The 18971-nt window shown below is 43.5% G+C and overlaps 1 protein-coding gene across 3 annotated transcripts in view; it reads left to right on the top strand.

Moving 5' to 3' along the window:
• The window catches only part of B9D2 (B9 domain containing 2), a 131887-nt gene that overhangs the window by 47546 nt on the left and 65370 nt on the right, over positions 1 to 18971 (top strand). For all 3 annotated transcript variants that reach the window (XM_078661061.1, XM_078661059.1, XM_078661060.1), the window contains exon 2: positions 1088 to 1179. Coding sequence is in view for 2 of the 3 variants with exons in the window: in XM_078661059.1 (XP_078517185.1) it covers positions 1092 to 1179 (88 nt within the window). In the remaining variant the exon portion in view is untranslated. The remainder of the gene's footprint in view (positions 1 to 1087; positions 1180 to 18971) is intronic.

The raw sequence follows: 18971 nt of genomic DNA, 5'->3' as shown, positions 1-18971 counted from the left end.
TTGGGAAAACAAATGATATAAAAGAAGTAAAATGAATATAAAACCTAGTTGAGCGGTTCATTGCATAATTATATTTGTTGTCTATGTAATGCACTTATACAATCAGGGGACCATTTCGGAGGGCTGACAAAGCCTAACAATATAAACCCTTTGTGTGGATTTTCGAAAAATGGCTTGGAAACATGATGAATTGGTGAAATACAATGGTCGAATTTGAGTAAAAAGGTTAAAGGATTAAGGTTAAAATGAAGGTTAAGGATCGAGTATCCATTCATGCAGTGCAACCGGGAGTGGAGCGTTAATCACGCTCCCCACATGCATTATGGGGACACTTGGCAGCTATGAATGCCCACTCAACAGCAGCCCCATCTTAATGTATTCTGACAGAGTGCAGAAAAGCAGTGGCAAGCGTTCTGAAAGCTTGAAGTTTAGGGTGCTTTAGAATGCAGGGCTACAGATTAATGTGGTGTAATTCAGAATTGGAAAGGTTTCACAAGGTATTATGCTTTTGGCAGAGTTGACCACCCCAACATTGTAATAATATTCAGTAATGATTAGTAAAGATCCCCCCCCCCCCCAACAGTGTTCAGGGATTTGTTTTTTAAAACAGTATAGCACTCTTACTTTTTTAATCCATAATAGTCACGTAAATCAGACTTCTGACAGAGTGTGAGCGATAATAAGATGAGATTGCAATAGACATACTTTCTATGCTTAAAATAATTTAACATAAGTCCCTGCATTACTCCTTCTTTCAATTAAATGTGTGCTTTTTCAGCATTCACTGCAAAAACACATGTTTTGAAAACACTGGAAAAAACAGGATTAAACAGCTGAATAAGCACTGATTTTAAAAACAATTGGAAAAAACACCACTGAAATCCACCAAAAATAAACAATGAAAACAGGACAGCCTAGCAATCTGATTACTTGCACCAGTCTGATCAGATATTGCTTGGATCTTTTTACTGTTCCTGAAAAATATTTAAATTCCATGGACTTGTTAATCCAAACAAATCTGCATGTAAGACTGTTAATCCTGTGAGCATCGTTAATAATGTCATTTTCTCTCTTAAATCTCTTTCAGAAAAATGGCAGAAGTTCACATCATTGGGCAGATAGTTGGAGCCAGTGGTTTCCCCCAGCACAGTTTGTTCTGTAAATGGGGCATTCACACAGGTCAGTCCAATTTTATTTTATTTTCTCAAATATTTAAAGCATCTTAGGTGTTCTACTTCAAATATATTTGCTGGTTTATTTGAAAGAATTATTGTTAGAATTGTCAAACTTTACGGTGGTCTTCCTCAAAATTTGTTCCTGCTTACCTCCTCTTTTAGCTGTTTGTTTTTGTTTGCCTTCGGACTCTGAGCATTTTACCACTGCTTATCAGTGCTAAAGTGCATGTGCTTCTCCCCTAATAATAATAATAATAATGACATTTGTAAAGCGCTTGGTTACAGTAGACTAGTGTGTCCCCGCGCTATGGTACAGTCGAGAAGAGACATAATTCCCAGACCACTCGCCAAACAAGGTACAGCACCAGGTAGCTAGTTAGTAGGGAATAGAAAAGTTTCCAGCTTTTTACGAAAAGTCAACGCCGAGGCCTCCATCCGAAGCCCCCACAGGAGTTTGTTCCATTGCTGAGCTGCCATGAAACTAAAGGAGTGCCCACCCATCCTTACCCTCCTGACTCTGGGAATAATAACCGTCCCCGTCCGCTAGATCTTAATTGGCGGGAGGGGACATACGGAGTCAGGTTATGTAGGTATGTGGGCCCCTTCCTTTGTAGAATCCGATGGCTCACACAAAGAGCTTAAACAGGATTTGCTCCTTAATCGGGAGCCAATGAAGGGCGACCAAGGCCTTCCTGGAAGAGGCTCTCCTGGGTAGCATCAGAACCAGGCGGGCTGCTATGTTCTAGATGCATTGAAGCCTCTGTACACAGTTGACATTAGTCCCCAAGTAAAGCACATTTCCATAGTCCAGCCTCAATGTTACCAGAGCATGAACCATGGTCTTCCTAGCTACGGTAGGCAAGAGGTCCCGGGCCTTGCGGAGTCCACGCAAGATTCCAAAACATGTTCCTGCCACCCGCCTTGTATGATGCTCAAACGAGAGCTTGGGGTCAAGCCACACCCCTAGGTTCTTAACATGTTCACTAGGCACAGGGATAGGACCCAGGGTCTGTGGCCACCACGCCGATGTCCACACAGAAGGTGCCTTACCAATAACCAGCACTTCTGTCTTGCTCCCGTTCAATTTAAGGCAGTTGTTAGCTATCCATACCGCTAGTTCTTGCAGGCAGGAATTGAAATTAGTGGCTGCCTTCTCGGCCGACTGTGTTACATGTGTAAACATGGTGATATTGGTGTATACATGATTGGCATTTTAAGTTTACTTATAAGTCCCTTGTTAAGTGGTATACAATATACCCCTCATTGTCAGTCTCCTTCACTCGTTTTCACTCGTTTTTTCCCCCTTTCTATCTTTCACCTTTCTGCACCTCTGCTCTTTTGTGCCTTATTTTTGCCCATTTTCCCTTTCTCTCCCTCTGCTCCTTCTCTCGTTTTCACTCGTTTTTTACACTTTCTATCTTTCACCTTTCTGCTCTTTTCTGTATCTCTGCTCTTTTGTGCCTTATTTCTGCCTATTTTCCCTTTTTTCTTTATCCCTTCTTTCCTCCCTTTACCTTTCCCCGCCGCTGCTGCCCCAGCACGACCGGCCCAATCCAGCTCCCCTCCCAGCTGTCCAGCCCTCCCCGACCCCTACTTAATGGCGGCCACTACTGGTGCACCGAAGGCGCATCAAAGGCAAGCACGTCTGCGCCCGTCTGCGACCCGTCCGCGACCAGCACCAGGAACCCTGGACCTCCGCCCCGCCAACGCTATGACCCAGCAGCACTCCACGCACTCAACCCAGGCTGCAACAACAACTGCAAGCTAGCATCACCAGCCGACACCCATGGACCCTTCAGCTGTCACCGCTGCCGGCACACCTGCAGCACCGCCAAGAACACGGATCCAGCACAACCCGCCCACAAGAACACAACCGAACTGAAGACCCTGCAATGCATCCTCCTCAACGTCCGATCCCTCCACAAACACGCCACAGAAATCTGGGACCTCCTCGACAGCACAACCCCAGACGTAGCATTCTTCACCGAAACCTGGACCAACACCACCTCGGGACCGGACATCGCCATCGCCATCCCCCAAGGATACAAGATCTCCAGGAAGGACTGCCCCATCCACCCAGGAGGAGGAATCGCCATCGTCCACAAATCCAGCCTCCGCCTGAGCACACTCCCTGACATGTCCACAGAACTGATGGAACACCTTCACTTCAAGATACTGGCCAGCCCCACCGCCGCCCTTCGAGGAACCCTCATCTACCGACCCCCTGGACCCCGCGGACCCATCGCCAACTCCATCACGGACATTATCTCCTCGCAGGCCATCGCATCCACCAACTACACCCTGCTGGGAGACCTCAACTTCCACCTCGACAATCAACTGGACCCCAACACCACATCCCTCCTGGACAACCTCTACAACATTGGACTCCGCCAGATCGTGACCGAGCCCACGCACTCAGCAGGACACACCCTCGACCCCCTCTTCACTACAGGAAACTCCATCACCTTCATCCACACCACCGAACTCCCATGGACCGACCATCGTTGCGTCCACTTCACCTTCAGAACACCCACCATCCACAGACACCAGCACCTGCTTCCACAAAGAAACTGGACCAAAATCACCGATGACCAGCTCACCTCCTCACTCAACAACTCCACCCCAACCATCGCGGAAAACGACGACCCCAACACCGCAGCCCGAACCCTGCATAGATGGATCTCGGACAGCACCAACACCATAGCCCCCCTCAAGAAAAACAACAATACCCGTGCCAAGAAAGCCAGATGGTTTACCACCGAACTTCGAGAGTCCAGGCGCACATGCCGCTGCCTCGAAAAGGCCTGGAGAAACACCAAATCCACAGAAGCCCACAACAACTTCAGAGCCGCCACCAACGCCCACCATCAACTCATCAGAGAAACGAGGAAAAAAGCGATTGAAGACAGAATCTCCACCCACGCACACAACAGCAAGGAACTCTTCAGCATCATCAAGGAGTTTGCCCAACCCACCAGCGAGTCTACCGACATCCCTCCCTCACAAGACCTCTGCGACAAACTCAGCATCTTTTTCCACCACAAAATCAAGAGCATCTACGACAACTTCGACGAAGACAACCAACACACTGAACCCTCACCAACCACCCCCGACACCCGGAAACCAGCGATTGATGACTGGACAGCCCTCACCACCGAAGACACACTGAAGACAATGAAGTCAATCCACTCAGGGGCCCCCACGGACCCCTGCCCCCACCACATCTTCAACAGAGCCGCCAACACCATCGCACCCATGCTCCGCCGAACCATCAACCACTCCCTGGCGACCAACTCATTCCCCAACGACTGGAAACACGCCGAGGTCAACCCCCTCCTAAAGAAACCCTCAGCGGACCCCACCGACCTCAAAAACTACAGACCCATCTCCCTGCTCCCGTTCCCAGCGAAAGTCATAGAGAAAGCCATCAACAGCCAACTCGCCACATTCATTGAAGAACACAACATCCTCGACTCCTCCCAATCCGGCTTCAGAAAAAACCACAGTACGGAAACCGCCCTCCTCGCCGCAACAGACGACATCCGCACCTTACTGGACAAAGGAGAAACAGTAGCCCTCATCCTCCTCGACCTATCAGCGGCGTTCGACACAGTCTCCCACCGCACCCTAATATGCAGACTCTACGATGCAGGAATCCAGGACAAGGCCCTCGACTGGATCTGCTCCTTCCTCTCCAGCAGGACGCAGCGGGTCAGACTCCCCCCTTTCCTCTCGGACCCCACACCTATCACCTGCGGAGTCCCCCAGGGCTCCTCCCTCAGCCCGACGCTCTTCAACGTCTACATGGCTCCACTGACTCAACATCGTGTCATATGCAGACGACACCCAGCTCAGCCTCTCCCTATCCAACGAGCCCAACACCGCCAGACGCAACTTTCGAGAAGGCATGGAAGCCGTCGCCAAATGGATGAAAAACAGCTGCCTACAACTAAACACCAACAAAACAGAAGTACTCATCATGTGCCCAAACCCCGACGCCTGGAGTGACACCTGGTGGCCCACCGCCCTCGGAAACCCGCCAACCCCCACAGACCACGCACGCAACCTGGGAATCATCCTGGACTCCGAGCTCAAAATGGACCGCCAGATCAACTGTCTCATCTTCCTGCTTCCACACCCTCCGCCTCCTTCGTAAGACCTTCAAATGGATCCCCCTTGAACACCGAAAGACAGTCACTCACTAGTCACCAGCAGACTCGACTACGGCAACGCACTCTACGCCGGAATAAACAAAAACCTCATCCGCAAGCTACAGAACATCCAGAACGCCGCCGCAAGACTGGTCCTCAACCTGCCAAAACACTGCCACATCTCCCAGCACCTGCGCACACTCCACTGGCTCCCCGTCGAGGCGAGAATCACCTTTAAGATGCTCACCCACGCACACAAGGCCCTCCACGGCACCGGACCAGCATACCTGAACAGCCGACTCAAATTCCACGCACCCCAAAGGACCCTACGATCAGCCCAGCTTTCCTACGCTGTGGTCCCCCGCACCAGAAAGACCAGATCGGGAGGCCGCTCCTTCTCCTTCCTCGCGGCCAAAGCATGGAACGCCCTTCCGCTCCACCTCAGACAGACAACATCGCTCCCCATCTTCGCAAGAAACCTCAAAACCTGGCTCTTCGACAGACCCCCTCCTTGATGGAATGGAACCTGCACCTCCCCCCCCCCCCCCCCACCCCTAGCGCCTTGAGACCCTTAAGGGTGAGTAGTCACGCTTTAACAAACTCCTGATTGATTGATATACCCAGGGCCTGTAATCTATATGCTACTAGTGGGTCAGCAGCACTGGTTGTGCCACCCACACAAGTAGTCTTTCAAGCCTGTCTCAGGCCTGCCAGTGCAATGCCTGTGTGTGCAGTTTTCTGCCAGTTCGACTTTGCATCTAAAACCATTTTCCAAGTCTTAAACGTACCTTTTATTACACACAAGTCACCCCTTGTAGTGTAGTTCCTATATTCCCAATAGGCTCTGCGCATTGGAATAATATATTCAGTAGTGTAGAGGTAGGACTGAGGTTAGCTAGGTCTCTACTGACTATATTAGACTTAAGGTTTGCCAGCTAGCTCAGAGGTCACTAGAAACTTTCTCGAATAAGCGAGGAGGAGTTTAACCTCCCTGGATAGACAAGAAGGGATTAGCTTCTGACAACCATAAAACATGACAACTTTGCTCTCCCTGAATAAGTGTGTGAAAACAATAGACAGTTATTTCACCCAGTCAAATGTGCGTACTTAGTTTCACCAGAATGCAGAGAAAAGAGAGACGGGCGTTTTCAATAAAAGGTGTTATTTATTGAGCAGTCTTCTTCCTCATACAAGAGAAATGCATTGCCACGATTGTAATACTCATGGTAAAGTAGAGTGCGTACAGTAAAAGGAGGAGTATAAAATAATACTGTAAAAGCATTGATATGGTTTCTTAGCCATATGATACTTTAAAATAGATAAAATATATACATACATATATACATTGACTAATCGTACTCAACTGGTGCTTCTAAATACGCCTACCCCGGTGTACCTGACCTAAGCCTAATACGTGGGAAGGAGTAAGCAAGTAGCAGTTTAAGTTAAGTTTGTTTTGCCAAGAATCTGACTCAAGAATTCTCTGTAAGGGTTTAGTCAGTTCCGTACCTGGGTAATAGAAAGCAGGAGGTATTGTATCTCTTTCTCAGGACTCGATATCCCAGTAACCCGCGAAGGTATCTGGAAACACTGGAGCTGGATTTCTCGGCAGGAGAAAAGACAGCGTCTCTCTGTGCGTCAAGGAGGAGGGGCAGCGTCCGTGGGCTCTCGCATCATCTGGGCTCTCGGGCAATTAGATAGCTGCTCTGCTCCAAAATCACCATCGTGTGTTTGCTTAAGGCAACGTTGGTATATTTATACCTGAAAGGTGCCGGGTTTGACGTAAGGTTGGACATAAGACGTCAATAAAGATGTCACTAAGACCTGGCCGTTCTTACAGTGCTTTACAGGAGTTCTAGGACGAAATCAAAACAAAAGCAAGGGGGATTTCCCAGGTTGCTGGAGGCTTGGTTTTGTTTAGAGAACTCGGTGTGCTTACTAGGGGGCCGGAGAAGTAGCCTTGCTTAATGTGACAGCATGTGCTACGACTGAATTATGGATATGATTACTATGCCGTTGTATGGATATTATTGATTATAACTGGACAAGGGCATAAAATAGGAATATCGATTCAGGTTCCTAGATAAAACACTACACCCACTCCACGAATTGATGTCCATCATTACTAAAACTTGAGCAATAGTAAACATAAAAGGTGCATGTGTATACCAACCCACCCCAAAATACATTTTTTGCATTTGAAATGGTGTATTCGAAATACATGAAAATGATTATAGGTACTGTACGCTTCTCAAGCAGTGTAATCATTCATTAGAAAGGATGCATGTATATATCGGCATGAATGATTTGCGAAATTTACACATGAAATGACTCTTAATACAGAAAAAAGGTTGAGACCATTCCATCACATATAAACACAGTTATTTGTAAATATGCTAGAGGCTGAGGTAATATATTGTCTCTAGAGTTCCTAAAAATAGAAGCTCTGTTCTCTAAGAATAGTTCTACTTTAAGCAGAGTACAAGTGCCAAAAAAAGTAAATATTTTGGAAGGGGACACGGAGAATTTTTTTTTTTCGCTTTCAGGGTAAAAATAGTTCCAAATATTTTCAGTAGCTTTTGTTTTTAAAGCCGAAGGCCGAATTCAGAGTTCAGGGAACGCTGTGTGCTTATTGCTTAAAAGTTATTCTTTCTGTTCAGGGGAGAACATCATTTCAGACAGACTTTCAAAAAAGTGGTTTACCGCTTCAGGTGAAAGTTCGACCAAGTTGGAAAATGCCGCAACTGTGCAGTCGTGAGAATGATTGCTATCATCGATATCAGGATCAGCAATGCTCACTGAAGGTCGTACCTGGGTGATGTTGCTCTCATCTCGTACTTCATTACCCTCTAATCGCAGTGGTGAAGTCTCAACGAATGCCGTCATCAGGATTGGTAACCGCTGGGGACAACACGATGCATGAGCCGTTACAGGACTTAGCAAAGTATCTGTATCCAATGGTACTGCTGATTGTAGTGTAAGACAGACGTCCAACACACATTCTTCTCCGCATAGCATACATCGAAGCACAGGTAAGATACAGTTCTGCCAGATGGGTCTGAATGAAAGAAACCAGGTCATATTCAGATCTCTTAGCCGGGCTAATCCAAGGACTTTAGTTATGCGGTCCCGATAGCGTATAGCTAGGATCGTTTCTTCCATTGTTGCAGGAGTCTTGTCTGCTATTTGGCTTGCCATAACGAAGCAGAAGTATCAAAAATAAAATGCCTGCTACGAGTCCCAACAGGAGTGGTAGGCCGCCAAAGACAGAATGGACAAAATTAGGAAAAATGCCCAGAACTGTTGTGAAGGGTGTTAACAGTCCCGAAAAAATTGTCTTAAATATATGTGGGATACCGCTGGTATCAGACATATTTAGGATTTGGCTTAACATTTCTGCGCAATGCAGGGGGCAATTTGTTGATAAAAGTGAATGTATCTCTGTCGTTGTCCTTGCAACTTGTAGATCATACGTTTCTTTTGATGACTTCAAGGGCACAGTTGTCTGTAAAAGAACAGACTTAATTCTGCTTAAAGTATCAATTCGAATAGAAGAGATATTCAAAAAGGGCCAAATTTTTGCCTCCCTGTCTGGAGTGCTGTTTGGAAACAATACTTGCATACAGCAAGTGACCATGGAACCAACGCTCACGAGATAAGCTTTTCCTGGCACCATGCCACAACATCTGTGGTCCACTATTAGAATATAGCTCCCGTTAGAAAGCCGTCTAAAGAATGGCTCTATTCGAGTTGCAGGTGTGCCTTGCTGGTGACATGAAAGGTTATTTGAAGTCCCCTCACAGGCCCCATGCAGGTTAATACCTTAACACAGAAGTATACCACTTAGTGATCTTTTACAATTATTACCACTAAGAAATACATTCTGTTCCTTTTCACTATAACATGTGTGTGAGTAAGGTAATTTCCATGATGACTTAATGTACCATTTACCCAACCTTTCATACTGGCCTGCTGGTATATATTCTTGACAGAATTTAAATTGGAAAGTTGTTATCGGAATAGTTATTATTCCGTGTATTATCCATTCAATGACAGGTCGTTCTGACCTTGTCAACGGTAATCTCTCAAGTTTTTCAATGCTCAGAATTGTATATTCCGCTCCTTTCTGTGCCAAGCTGATTTGTGTATCAGTAAGGTGAAAGATAGAGAATATTGACGTTGCGTTGATTGAACGCCAAGTCACGTAGCCTGAACGCAGATTTTGTAACGTCCAGCCAAGCTGTACAATAGAACGTAATTGGGACTGATCGTGTTGTAACATTACCAAGTCCTGCTCTATTATATCTATAGCAGATGATACAATACTGTCCAGTGAATATATTCTGGAAGACAGTCATTAACCCATTGTCCACAACAGAAAGTGATTTTTCCAAATTAATACGGTCAATTTCCCGTATTTTTTCTGCTGTTTCAATTTGCGTTTCTTTCCAAGCTTCGTTGTAAACTGCGTATATACCGGCTGCTATGAAACGTTTTGGACGCTGTTTGCGTGGTCCCATTATGAAATCACGCAAGTCAGCACCGTCTTTAAGTAAAGTCAAGTGTTGCTTAATTTCTGCCAGTGTGGATTTCTGTAGCCATTTGAGGCAGAGTTTTCCTACACTGTATGTTGTAACTATCCCTGGATGTTGTCTCTGGGAGTATCTAGGGTCTGGCCTGGTCAATTTGAACCCCTGTATTTTGTTCAGGAATCTGTCTTGACAGTTATTTGTGTCTGTGGGCCAGATCAACCATTTTTTCCAATCAGGATGTGTTCTGTTTTGGTTAAATATATGGGATACGTCTATCTCAACATCTGTAGTACTTTTACTGTCAGCTGTTGGCTTTGGAATAGACGGTTTGTTTAAATCTTTTATCTTGGCTAGGCCAAGACAGGTTGTCTGTTGAATGGTATCATTCAAGATTATAATTTGTTCTGGAATCATGCAGGCTCTAAATAATGATTCTATACCTTGGACCTGCCAATCTTTGGTACCCCAGATGGTTTTTGTTTCAATATTGTTTTTCCAAAAATCAAAACCAAATGTAGTCATTTGTTCATAAAATGCGTCTGAATAGATTAATTTAGTGTTTGTCAGCATTGTTTTCATTCCTGTCTTATTTAACATTTTGAAATAAAAGGTTTCTGCTTCACTCGTGTTAAACCCTGAGAAGTATGGGAATTTCTCATAAAATGTTTTTGAACTGCCTTTTGGTGGAGTTGCACAATGTTCCCATTGATTTATAATTTAAAACATTTCTAGGTTGAGCAGATTTATGCAAATAGTGATGTGAAAAATGGTTGTAGCAGTACAATTCTTCATAATTAGATGAACCCTGCAAGTAATCATGTTCTGTAAATTTTGCTGACATTACTAAATCTGACATCATATCATTAATACTTTCAAAGTCCCAATCATCAGAGAATGTGCTCTGATTTACAAAGTCACTTAATGAAATCTTAAACTGGTGTGGATACTTCAAGAGATCGACCGGGCCATAGATTACGTAATCTGTTTTGTCCCAAGCTACCCCACCGGGTATTGGATTGGCTGTGACATTCACGGATGATAGTTCTCTTTTCTCGATGTGAGATGACTTGTGTGGTTTTAGGACCAAGTTGATGTTCTGACTTGCTGTGTCCATTGTACTGTATTTTCCCTCAATTAACTTTCCCAAACAAAGAACCATGATGAGCCAATGCAGGAGGAAAAGTACACCTAACACAATCCAAAATTCAATCCATGGAGAAATCAGATAGGTTTCTTTGAGTTGATGAAAGAGTTATCTTATTTTGGTTTTAAAAGATTTAGTTGTTAGCTGTTCTTCAGGCTTGCTTGGATCCTCAGAAAAGTCATCGAAATTGATGAAGTAACCAGATGCAGTTCTGTCAATTGTTGGAATCGCTTCCGGATTTTTATTTGCTTTTGGAATTTTCTTTGTTTCATTAGCATAGTCTGTGGCTACATCGTTGTAGACGGGTGTTTCTTGACGAACTGTTGCAATTTGGGTTTCAAGAGGCACAAGTTCCATGGCATTGTTGCATAGTCCTTTTTTATTCACTGTAGGTTTGTCAAATGTGATTAGACTCTCAGTTTGAACCTCTTGTATTGTAGCAAACTTTGGTGTTCTGCTATTTTTTTGGAGTCCACTGGGCCTACTACTTATTATCGGCCACATGATTGTGGTTTTACCAGGTCGATGGATACAACTCGGTTCTCCTTTTTACCAGCAAGGGGCGGTAGTACTACTGATCTTGTTCCGCTGACCGCTAAGACTGGTACTGCTTTTCTGTAAGCAGGCCCAAATTCCTTCTTCACCGCGATCTTCTCTCTGACCAGATCCCCAATTTTTGGAATCCAGACCGGCCTTGCTGGGACAGGTGGTTTATCTTCAGTGGCTGTTGGCTGCTGTTTTAGCTTTACGTTGCTCAGGTCTTTTCTTGTTTCATTTAAGTCCTGTAAAATAGCCAAACGATCTTTGATATCAAAGCATTTTTTTTTTTACCACTGAAGTCTGACTATCTAAGTCCTGAATATGCATTCTAGTACCGAACAATAGTTCATACGGACTGAAACCTTTTAGAGAATTTCTTGGCAGATTGTTAAGACTACGTTGGACACTTGTTAAATGTTGGACCCACCCATCACCCGTACCTAATACCCTCGCCGTTATAGATTGCTTTATGTCTCGGTTTTTTCTTTCCACAATCCCGTTTCCCTCAGGATGGAAGGGACAAGAGTACCGCAATGCAATGCCCATGCTGGTCATGGCCTCCTTATAAGCTCGAGAGCTAAAAGCAGGACCATGGTCAGAATGTAGCATGCCAATTGCGTATGTGCCGATATAGACACGCAAATCTTTTATAACAGTTCTGGCGTCAGCCGAGCGCTGGGGTCTACATTTTAAGTGAATCTAGTCTTAAATACTATACATTGGGACGCATTTTTCCTGTTTAATCATGCGTATAGTTCGCCTTATGCTTTCTATTACCCAGGTACGGAACTGACTAAACCCTTACAGAGAATTCTTGAGTCAGATTCTTGGCAAAACAAACTTAACTTAAACTGCTACTTACTTACTCCTTCCCACGTATTAGGCTTAGGTCAGGTACACCCGGGTAGGCGTATTTAGAAGCACCAGTTGAGTACGATTAGTCAATGTATATATGTATGTATATATTTTATCTATTTTAAAGTATCATATGGCTAAGAAACCATATCAATGCTTTTACAGTATTATTTTATACTCCTCCTTTTACTGTACGCACTCTACTTCACCATGAGTATTACAATCGTGGCAATTCATTTCTCTTGTATGAGGAAGAAGACTGCTCAATAAATAACACCTTTTATTGAAAACGCCCGTCTCTCTTTTCTCTGCATTCTGGTGAAACTAAGTACGCACATTTGACTGAGTGAAATAACTGTCTATTGTTTTCACACGACTCTAGAGATACACTCTTATTCAGGGAGAGCAAAGTTGTCATGTTTTATGGTTGTCAGAAGCTAATCCCTTCTTGTCTATCCAGGGAGGTTAAACTCCTCCTCGCTTATTCGAGAAAGTTTCTAGTGACCTCTGAGCTAGCTGGCAAACCTTAAGTCTAATATAGTAAGTAGAGACCTAGCTAACCTCAGTCCTACGTCTACACTACTGAATATATTATTCCAATGCGCAGAGCCTATTGGGAATATAGGAACTACACTACATTCTTCTTCAGTGGCTGTTGGCTGCTGTTTTAGCTTTACGTTGCTCAGGTCTTTTCTTGTTTCATTTAAGTCCTGTAAAATAGCCAAACGATCTTTGATATCAATGCATTTTTCTTCTACCACTGAAGTCTGACTATCTAAGTCCTGAATATGCTTTCTAGTACCGAACAATAGTTCATACGGACTGAAACCTTTTAGAGAATTTCTTGGCAGATTGTTAAGACTACGTTGGACACTTGTTAAATGTTGGACCCACCCATCACCCGTACCTAATACCCTCGCCGTTATAGATTGCTTTATGTCTCCGTTTTTTCTTTCCACAATCCCGTTTCCCTCAGGATGGAAGGGACAAGAGTACCGCAATGCAATGCCCATGCTGGTCATGGCCTCCTTATAAGCTCGAGAGCTAAAAGCAGGACCATGGTCAGAATGTAGCATGCCAATTGCGTATGTGCCGCTATAGACTCGCAAATCTTTTATAACAGTTCTGGCGTCAGCCGAGCGCGGGGGTCTACATTTTAAGTGAATCTAGTCTTAAATACTATACATTGGGACGCATTTTTCCTGTTTAATCATGCGTATAGATCGCCTTACGCTTTCTATTAGGTGTTCTGGCACTACTTCGACCGGTTCCCCACTGCGATCTCTGTTGCAGTTTTCACAATTTTTTGCAAATTTGTTATTATGCAAGCTCATTCCCGGCCACCAGTATTCTGATTGTAATTCTGTCAGAGATTCTTTGATCATCTGATGCCTTAGACCTAATCCCATATGTGCTTCTTGTATTAAGAAGATTCTCCTGTTCGTGTATGGAATTACTCTATCCCCCACTCATGGGATTCGAGCAAAAGGAACGGAGTTTGCATCAATTATGTATGTATAATTGAGTGGATAGTTCAGAGGTAATGCCGCACAGTCGCCTTTTGAAGACATTTTTCCCGCCAGCATGGTTTCCCCGTCTATGTATTTTTCTGAACGCTTTTTTTGTAGGCTACGGAAGCTGTATTAGTTGCTTCCGCTGTGGCTGTCTCAGCCAATGGATTCCCTGCAGCGTGAACGCCATCACGCTGATGACTCAGTGTATGGATCACGTGAGTCTTTTGTAGTTCTTTCTGTAAACGAACTACTTGTTCCCAAAGCGTTTTTTGCTTGATTGTGGCACCTGTGTCATCTTTGTAACCGTTTTGAACCCATTTCTGCAAGTCATTATTGTATGATTTGACGCAGGAATGTGAATCGCACACTATTAGTGTCGGGAATTCGCGATCGACCATGTCGAGCGCCATTTTTAAAGCTATTAATTCAGTTTGTTGACCTGAATTGTCTTTTACAGATTGTGACATTGTTACCAGTGGTCTCAATTTACCTCCGCGCCACCAGCATTTGACAACATCGCACGTAGCGTTATAAGCTTGTTTTCCCCAAACTGAGAGTTGTGCATATCCGTCTGTATATATATATTACACAGGCGTACTGTCGTAGGGGCAGACTATCGATTGGCAGAGGATATTCTCTTTCATATGTTAGATATTTCAATTTTTTCATTTTCGGGTCAAAATAGTATTTCACTTTTTCTGTAGCAAGTGATTTTTCCCATTGTATCCATTTTGGATCTAATGCCACGGTAGTTAAATTGCGTGGGCTTATTAATGCCTCGAAGGCTGATTCTGCTGTTAAAACAGTTATCCTTTTGCCTTGGGCTTGGTCTCTTTCGTTTGCTATAGCTGTTTGAACCGCATTTACAATATTTTCCGCAAGACTGAATGTTTTTTCAGCCTGTGTGTACAAGTGTGATTTGTAAGCTATTGGTACCTTCTCTCCCTCGTTAGAGGTCTGGTACGTGAATCTGCATCTTCCTGGGATGACTCGGATTACAATGATGCGTGTATTATCGCGAGTTTGCAATTTTGTTTTTGCTAACATGTCTGTTTGCAATGATCTCAAATTTTCTGTGTGTGTTTGAGTCCAATTGATTCGTTTAAAATCAGGTTTTATTAATTCATAGAGAGGTTTAACCCTCTCTGCATAATTTAGAATGTATGTTCTTCCGAAATTCAGGAAACCTAGTATTGATTGTAAATTCCTCAGCGTTTTTGGTGCTTGGAGTACAGCACATTTCTCTAAGAAGTTGTCTGCTAGGCTTTTGCCTTCACTTGATAATTCATATCCTAAAAACAGGACAGTCAGATGGGCAATTCGTGACTTTTTAAAGTTTAATTTGTAACCCTCTGCTGCGAACCCAAGTATTATGGTGTTCACTCTTTTCAAGTGAGTATCCAAGTCATCATCTGTCAAATAGATGTCATCGACATAAGATAATGCCTCATCATCATACATTTGTAGTAACTCTGTTACTCTTGCTGAGAATAATCCTGGGCTATTCTTGAACCCCTGTGGGAGTCGACAGAAATTTTCTGCGAACCCATTATTGATAAAGCGGTAAAATACCTGCTTTCAGGTGCTATGTTTTGACAAAAGAATCCATTACAGATGTCTAATGTTGTTTTGTATTTTTTGCGCACGATGTTATTCATTAGTGCTGCACTGTGTGAGTTTTGTACTGCAAATGTCTTGCAACATGAGTTAAGGTGTCTGTAGTCCAAAACTAGACGATATGAATCGTCTGGTTTGGAGACAGGAAACAAAGGATTGTTCATTTGTGAGGTGCATGTTTCAATCACCCCCTGATATTCAAGTTGATCTAGGATCTCCCTGACCTATTTTTTAGCTTCTTGCTTAATGGGGTACTGCCTTTGTGCAGTTGGTTGTGAAAAACAAAACAGGGTCGTGACTCCAAACGAGCAAGGCTGAGCCCAAAATATCTAAACAACAACACAACTGCCAGTACTGGATATAATTGAACTTATTTTATGAAAACCTTTATGAACAAAACATAATGGCCCGTTTTTTAATTTTGCGTCACTAGTTTAATCTTTTATTTTTGCCCTAGTGGATCAAGAATTATTTTGATAAATAAACAATTTTGATGTGTATGTACAATACAACATTACAATTTAAACATACTATACAAAATAATTTACAATATTTACAACACATCCAAACTATCACTTTGGCCAAACCATTCATCCATCTACAATCATACCAACAAGCAAAAAGCAAAGAAATACTTAGGGTCTAATGTAAAAAAAAAAGAACATTAGTAGATAAACTCTTTATGCATATAAACAATGACTTGAAATAATGATGTACTAAATGCAATTGCAACAGTATTAATCCTATATAATGCCCACTATTTATAATGTAACTCTAATTTGACAAAAGAACCCAAAACAGGTAGACGCATTTCGAACTCCCCAATATGGAGTTCTCCTCAGGACCAACAATCTAAAAAACAAACAAACACTTATTAGGGTATTCCATCCAATAACCAATTTTCTTATTGTCCGTGCCACCCATGGCAAAACCTGTGATGTATTCCTATAGGTTCTGTATCGATCCCCCTATTCCTGACCCTATTCTGGTTAACAAGTTAACTAGCAGCCATCCCATGAGGCAGAAAACCCCCATGATGCAGAAACCGTTATCTGATTAAGCCATACTACGGCACAGGAACGTGTTATCTGATTAGGTCATAACGCTTGCCATCTAATTAGACAAGCGATATTCCTCCAGCCCCTGATAAGGCATACGGAGTTCTCAAAGCAAATCAAACCTATGACAACCTGGGAAAAACCCTGTGGCCATTGTTTTGATTTCACCGAGAACTTCAGCAAAAGAATGTGCTAACGACCAAGTCGTATGACATCCTTATTGACGTATCTATGTCCATCCTTACGTCAATCTCGGCACCTTAAAGGTATAAATATTACCGATATTGCCCTATGCAAACACACGCGGTGGTGACGAGATCGGAGCAGCCAGACTTGCCGAAGCCCAGAGCAGAGCAGACCCCGCTGGCGCAGCCCCGCCTTCCTGACGCGCTGAAAACAAGACGCTGCTTTCTCCTGCAGAGAAATCCAGCTCCGGCGCTTCCGAGCAGCCCTCGCAGGCAGCTTGGAATATCGAGACCAGAGACGAGAGATACCATCCCTCATTCATCCTAAATTCCAGGTACAGAACTGAATAACCCCTCGCAGAGAATTCTTGAGTCAGTCACTTGGCAAAACAAACTTAACTTAAACTGCTACTTTCTATTCCCGCCCACGTATTAGGCTTAGGTCAGGTACACCGGGGTAGGCGTAGTTAGAAACACCAGTTGAGTACGATTAGTCAAATGTGTATGTATATATATATTTTATCCATTTTAAACCTGCATATGGCTTAGAAACCATATAAATGCTTTTACAGTATTATTTTATACTTCTGCTTTTATTGTATGCACTTTACTTAACCATAAGTATTGCGATAATATCGATCCATTTCTCTTGTACGAGAAAAGAGACTGATCAATAAATACCATCTTTATTGAACACGCCCGTCTCTTCCTTTTCTCTACAATCTGGTGAGACTAAGAATGCACATACTGACTGAGTAAAATAAGTCGTCTTTTGTTTTCACACGACTCTCGAGATACACTCTTGATTAGGGGAGAGCAAAGTTGTCATGTTCTATGGTTGTCAGAAACTAAATCCCTTCTTGTCTATCCAGGGAGGTTCAACTCCTCCTTGCCTATTCGAGAAAGTTTCTAGTGAACTCTGAGCTAGCTGGCAAACCCAAAACTTTAAGTCTAATATCGACAGTAGTAGACCTAGTTAACGTCTGGTCTAGGCCTATACTATTGAAGATATTATTCCAATGCGCAGAGCCTATTGGGATAGTAGGAACTACACTACATGGCGCCCAACGCGTTTGGATAAGGCGATAAAACTAACGTAAGACATTTAGAGTAACTCAGTCGTGCTTTTTCACTCAGACCCCCTTTTTCCCATAATACTCCAAAGACGTCTGGAGTGGGTGAAAGGTAATATCCACCAGACCTCGCAGGAGGAAACTCCTATGTATGGTTCTTGGTTTAGTCAACGTTGAAGGATACACTGTTCCAAAATATTGTGCATCTAATCTTTGTTTCCATAAGAACCTGATCTGCAAACAAACAAAATAACCTTCTGGACAGTACAATGTCAGACAGTGAAGGAGAAAGGGAGGCAGCTAGAATAGCAGCTGAACTCGTAGCAGCTGATACTGCTATGCAAGACGCAGACCCGGATATAATACTCATCCCGGTCAACACAAGAAAATCTATAACTTTAAAACTTATAGAAAATGGACTGACACCTAGAGGTGGCACAGTCATATTCGTAATAGAGGCACACGAATATCGGCAGACAGAGGTGTTCTATTCATGGATACACTTTCCAGCAGCAAATGCTGTAACAAAGGTCTTCCACTACTACAAAACAGAGGAACCTCCTGAGGAGTACACTCCTTTCGAGGAGGTGGAAGTACCACTTAAATTTCAAGAGCACCTCCTCTTGTTTAATGGCGCCCTAAAACATAATAATCACATCACCAGGCTCGGTCCCTTAGGTAGACCAGGAGCAACGTGGCCGGTCCTAGCCGGATACACACCACATCCAGACATTGAAAGAATGCCTGCACCAGAGCTGTTAACACAGCTGAAACAATTAATAAAGTTACATAGACAATTAGTCCAGTATGTAATGCGGACTTCAACAATCCAACCAGCAATTAAAATTCCACAGCTGACCCCTCACCAGGGGCACACAAATAAAATTACACCACAGAACATACAATCCTGCCTGGGTAAAGTACCAGCTAAACGGGAACAAATACCATTCTGGTTAGCACAAAAAATCACCCAAATAGAGGCGGTGTTTCCAGACACCACCCCATTAGAAAAACACAGGATTCTGACTATCTGTCTTCCAATGGGAATCGCACCACACGTGGAGGACTGTGACACTTGGGGTACAGTCTTTGCTTCCATCTACACAAAAACGCATGGTGTTCCATCC

The sequence above is a fragment of the Lissotriton helveticus genome, chromosome 9 (assembly GCF_964261635.1).
Source record: "Lissotriton helveticus chromosome 9, aLisHel1.1, whole genome shotgun sequence".
In the NCBI taxonomy this organism is placed as follows: Eukaryota; Metazoa; Chordata; class Amphibia; order Caudata; family Salamandridae; genus Lissotriton; species Lissotriton helveticus.
The sequence above is the reverse complement of the archived record's forward strand: the minus strand, read 5'-3'. Positions and strand labels throughout refer to the sequence as shown.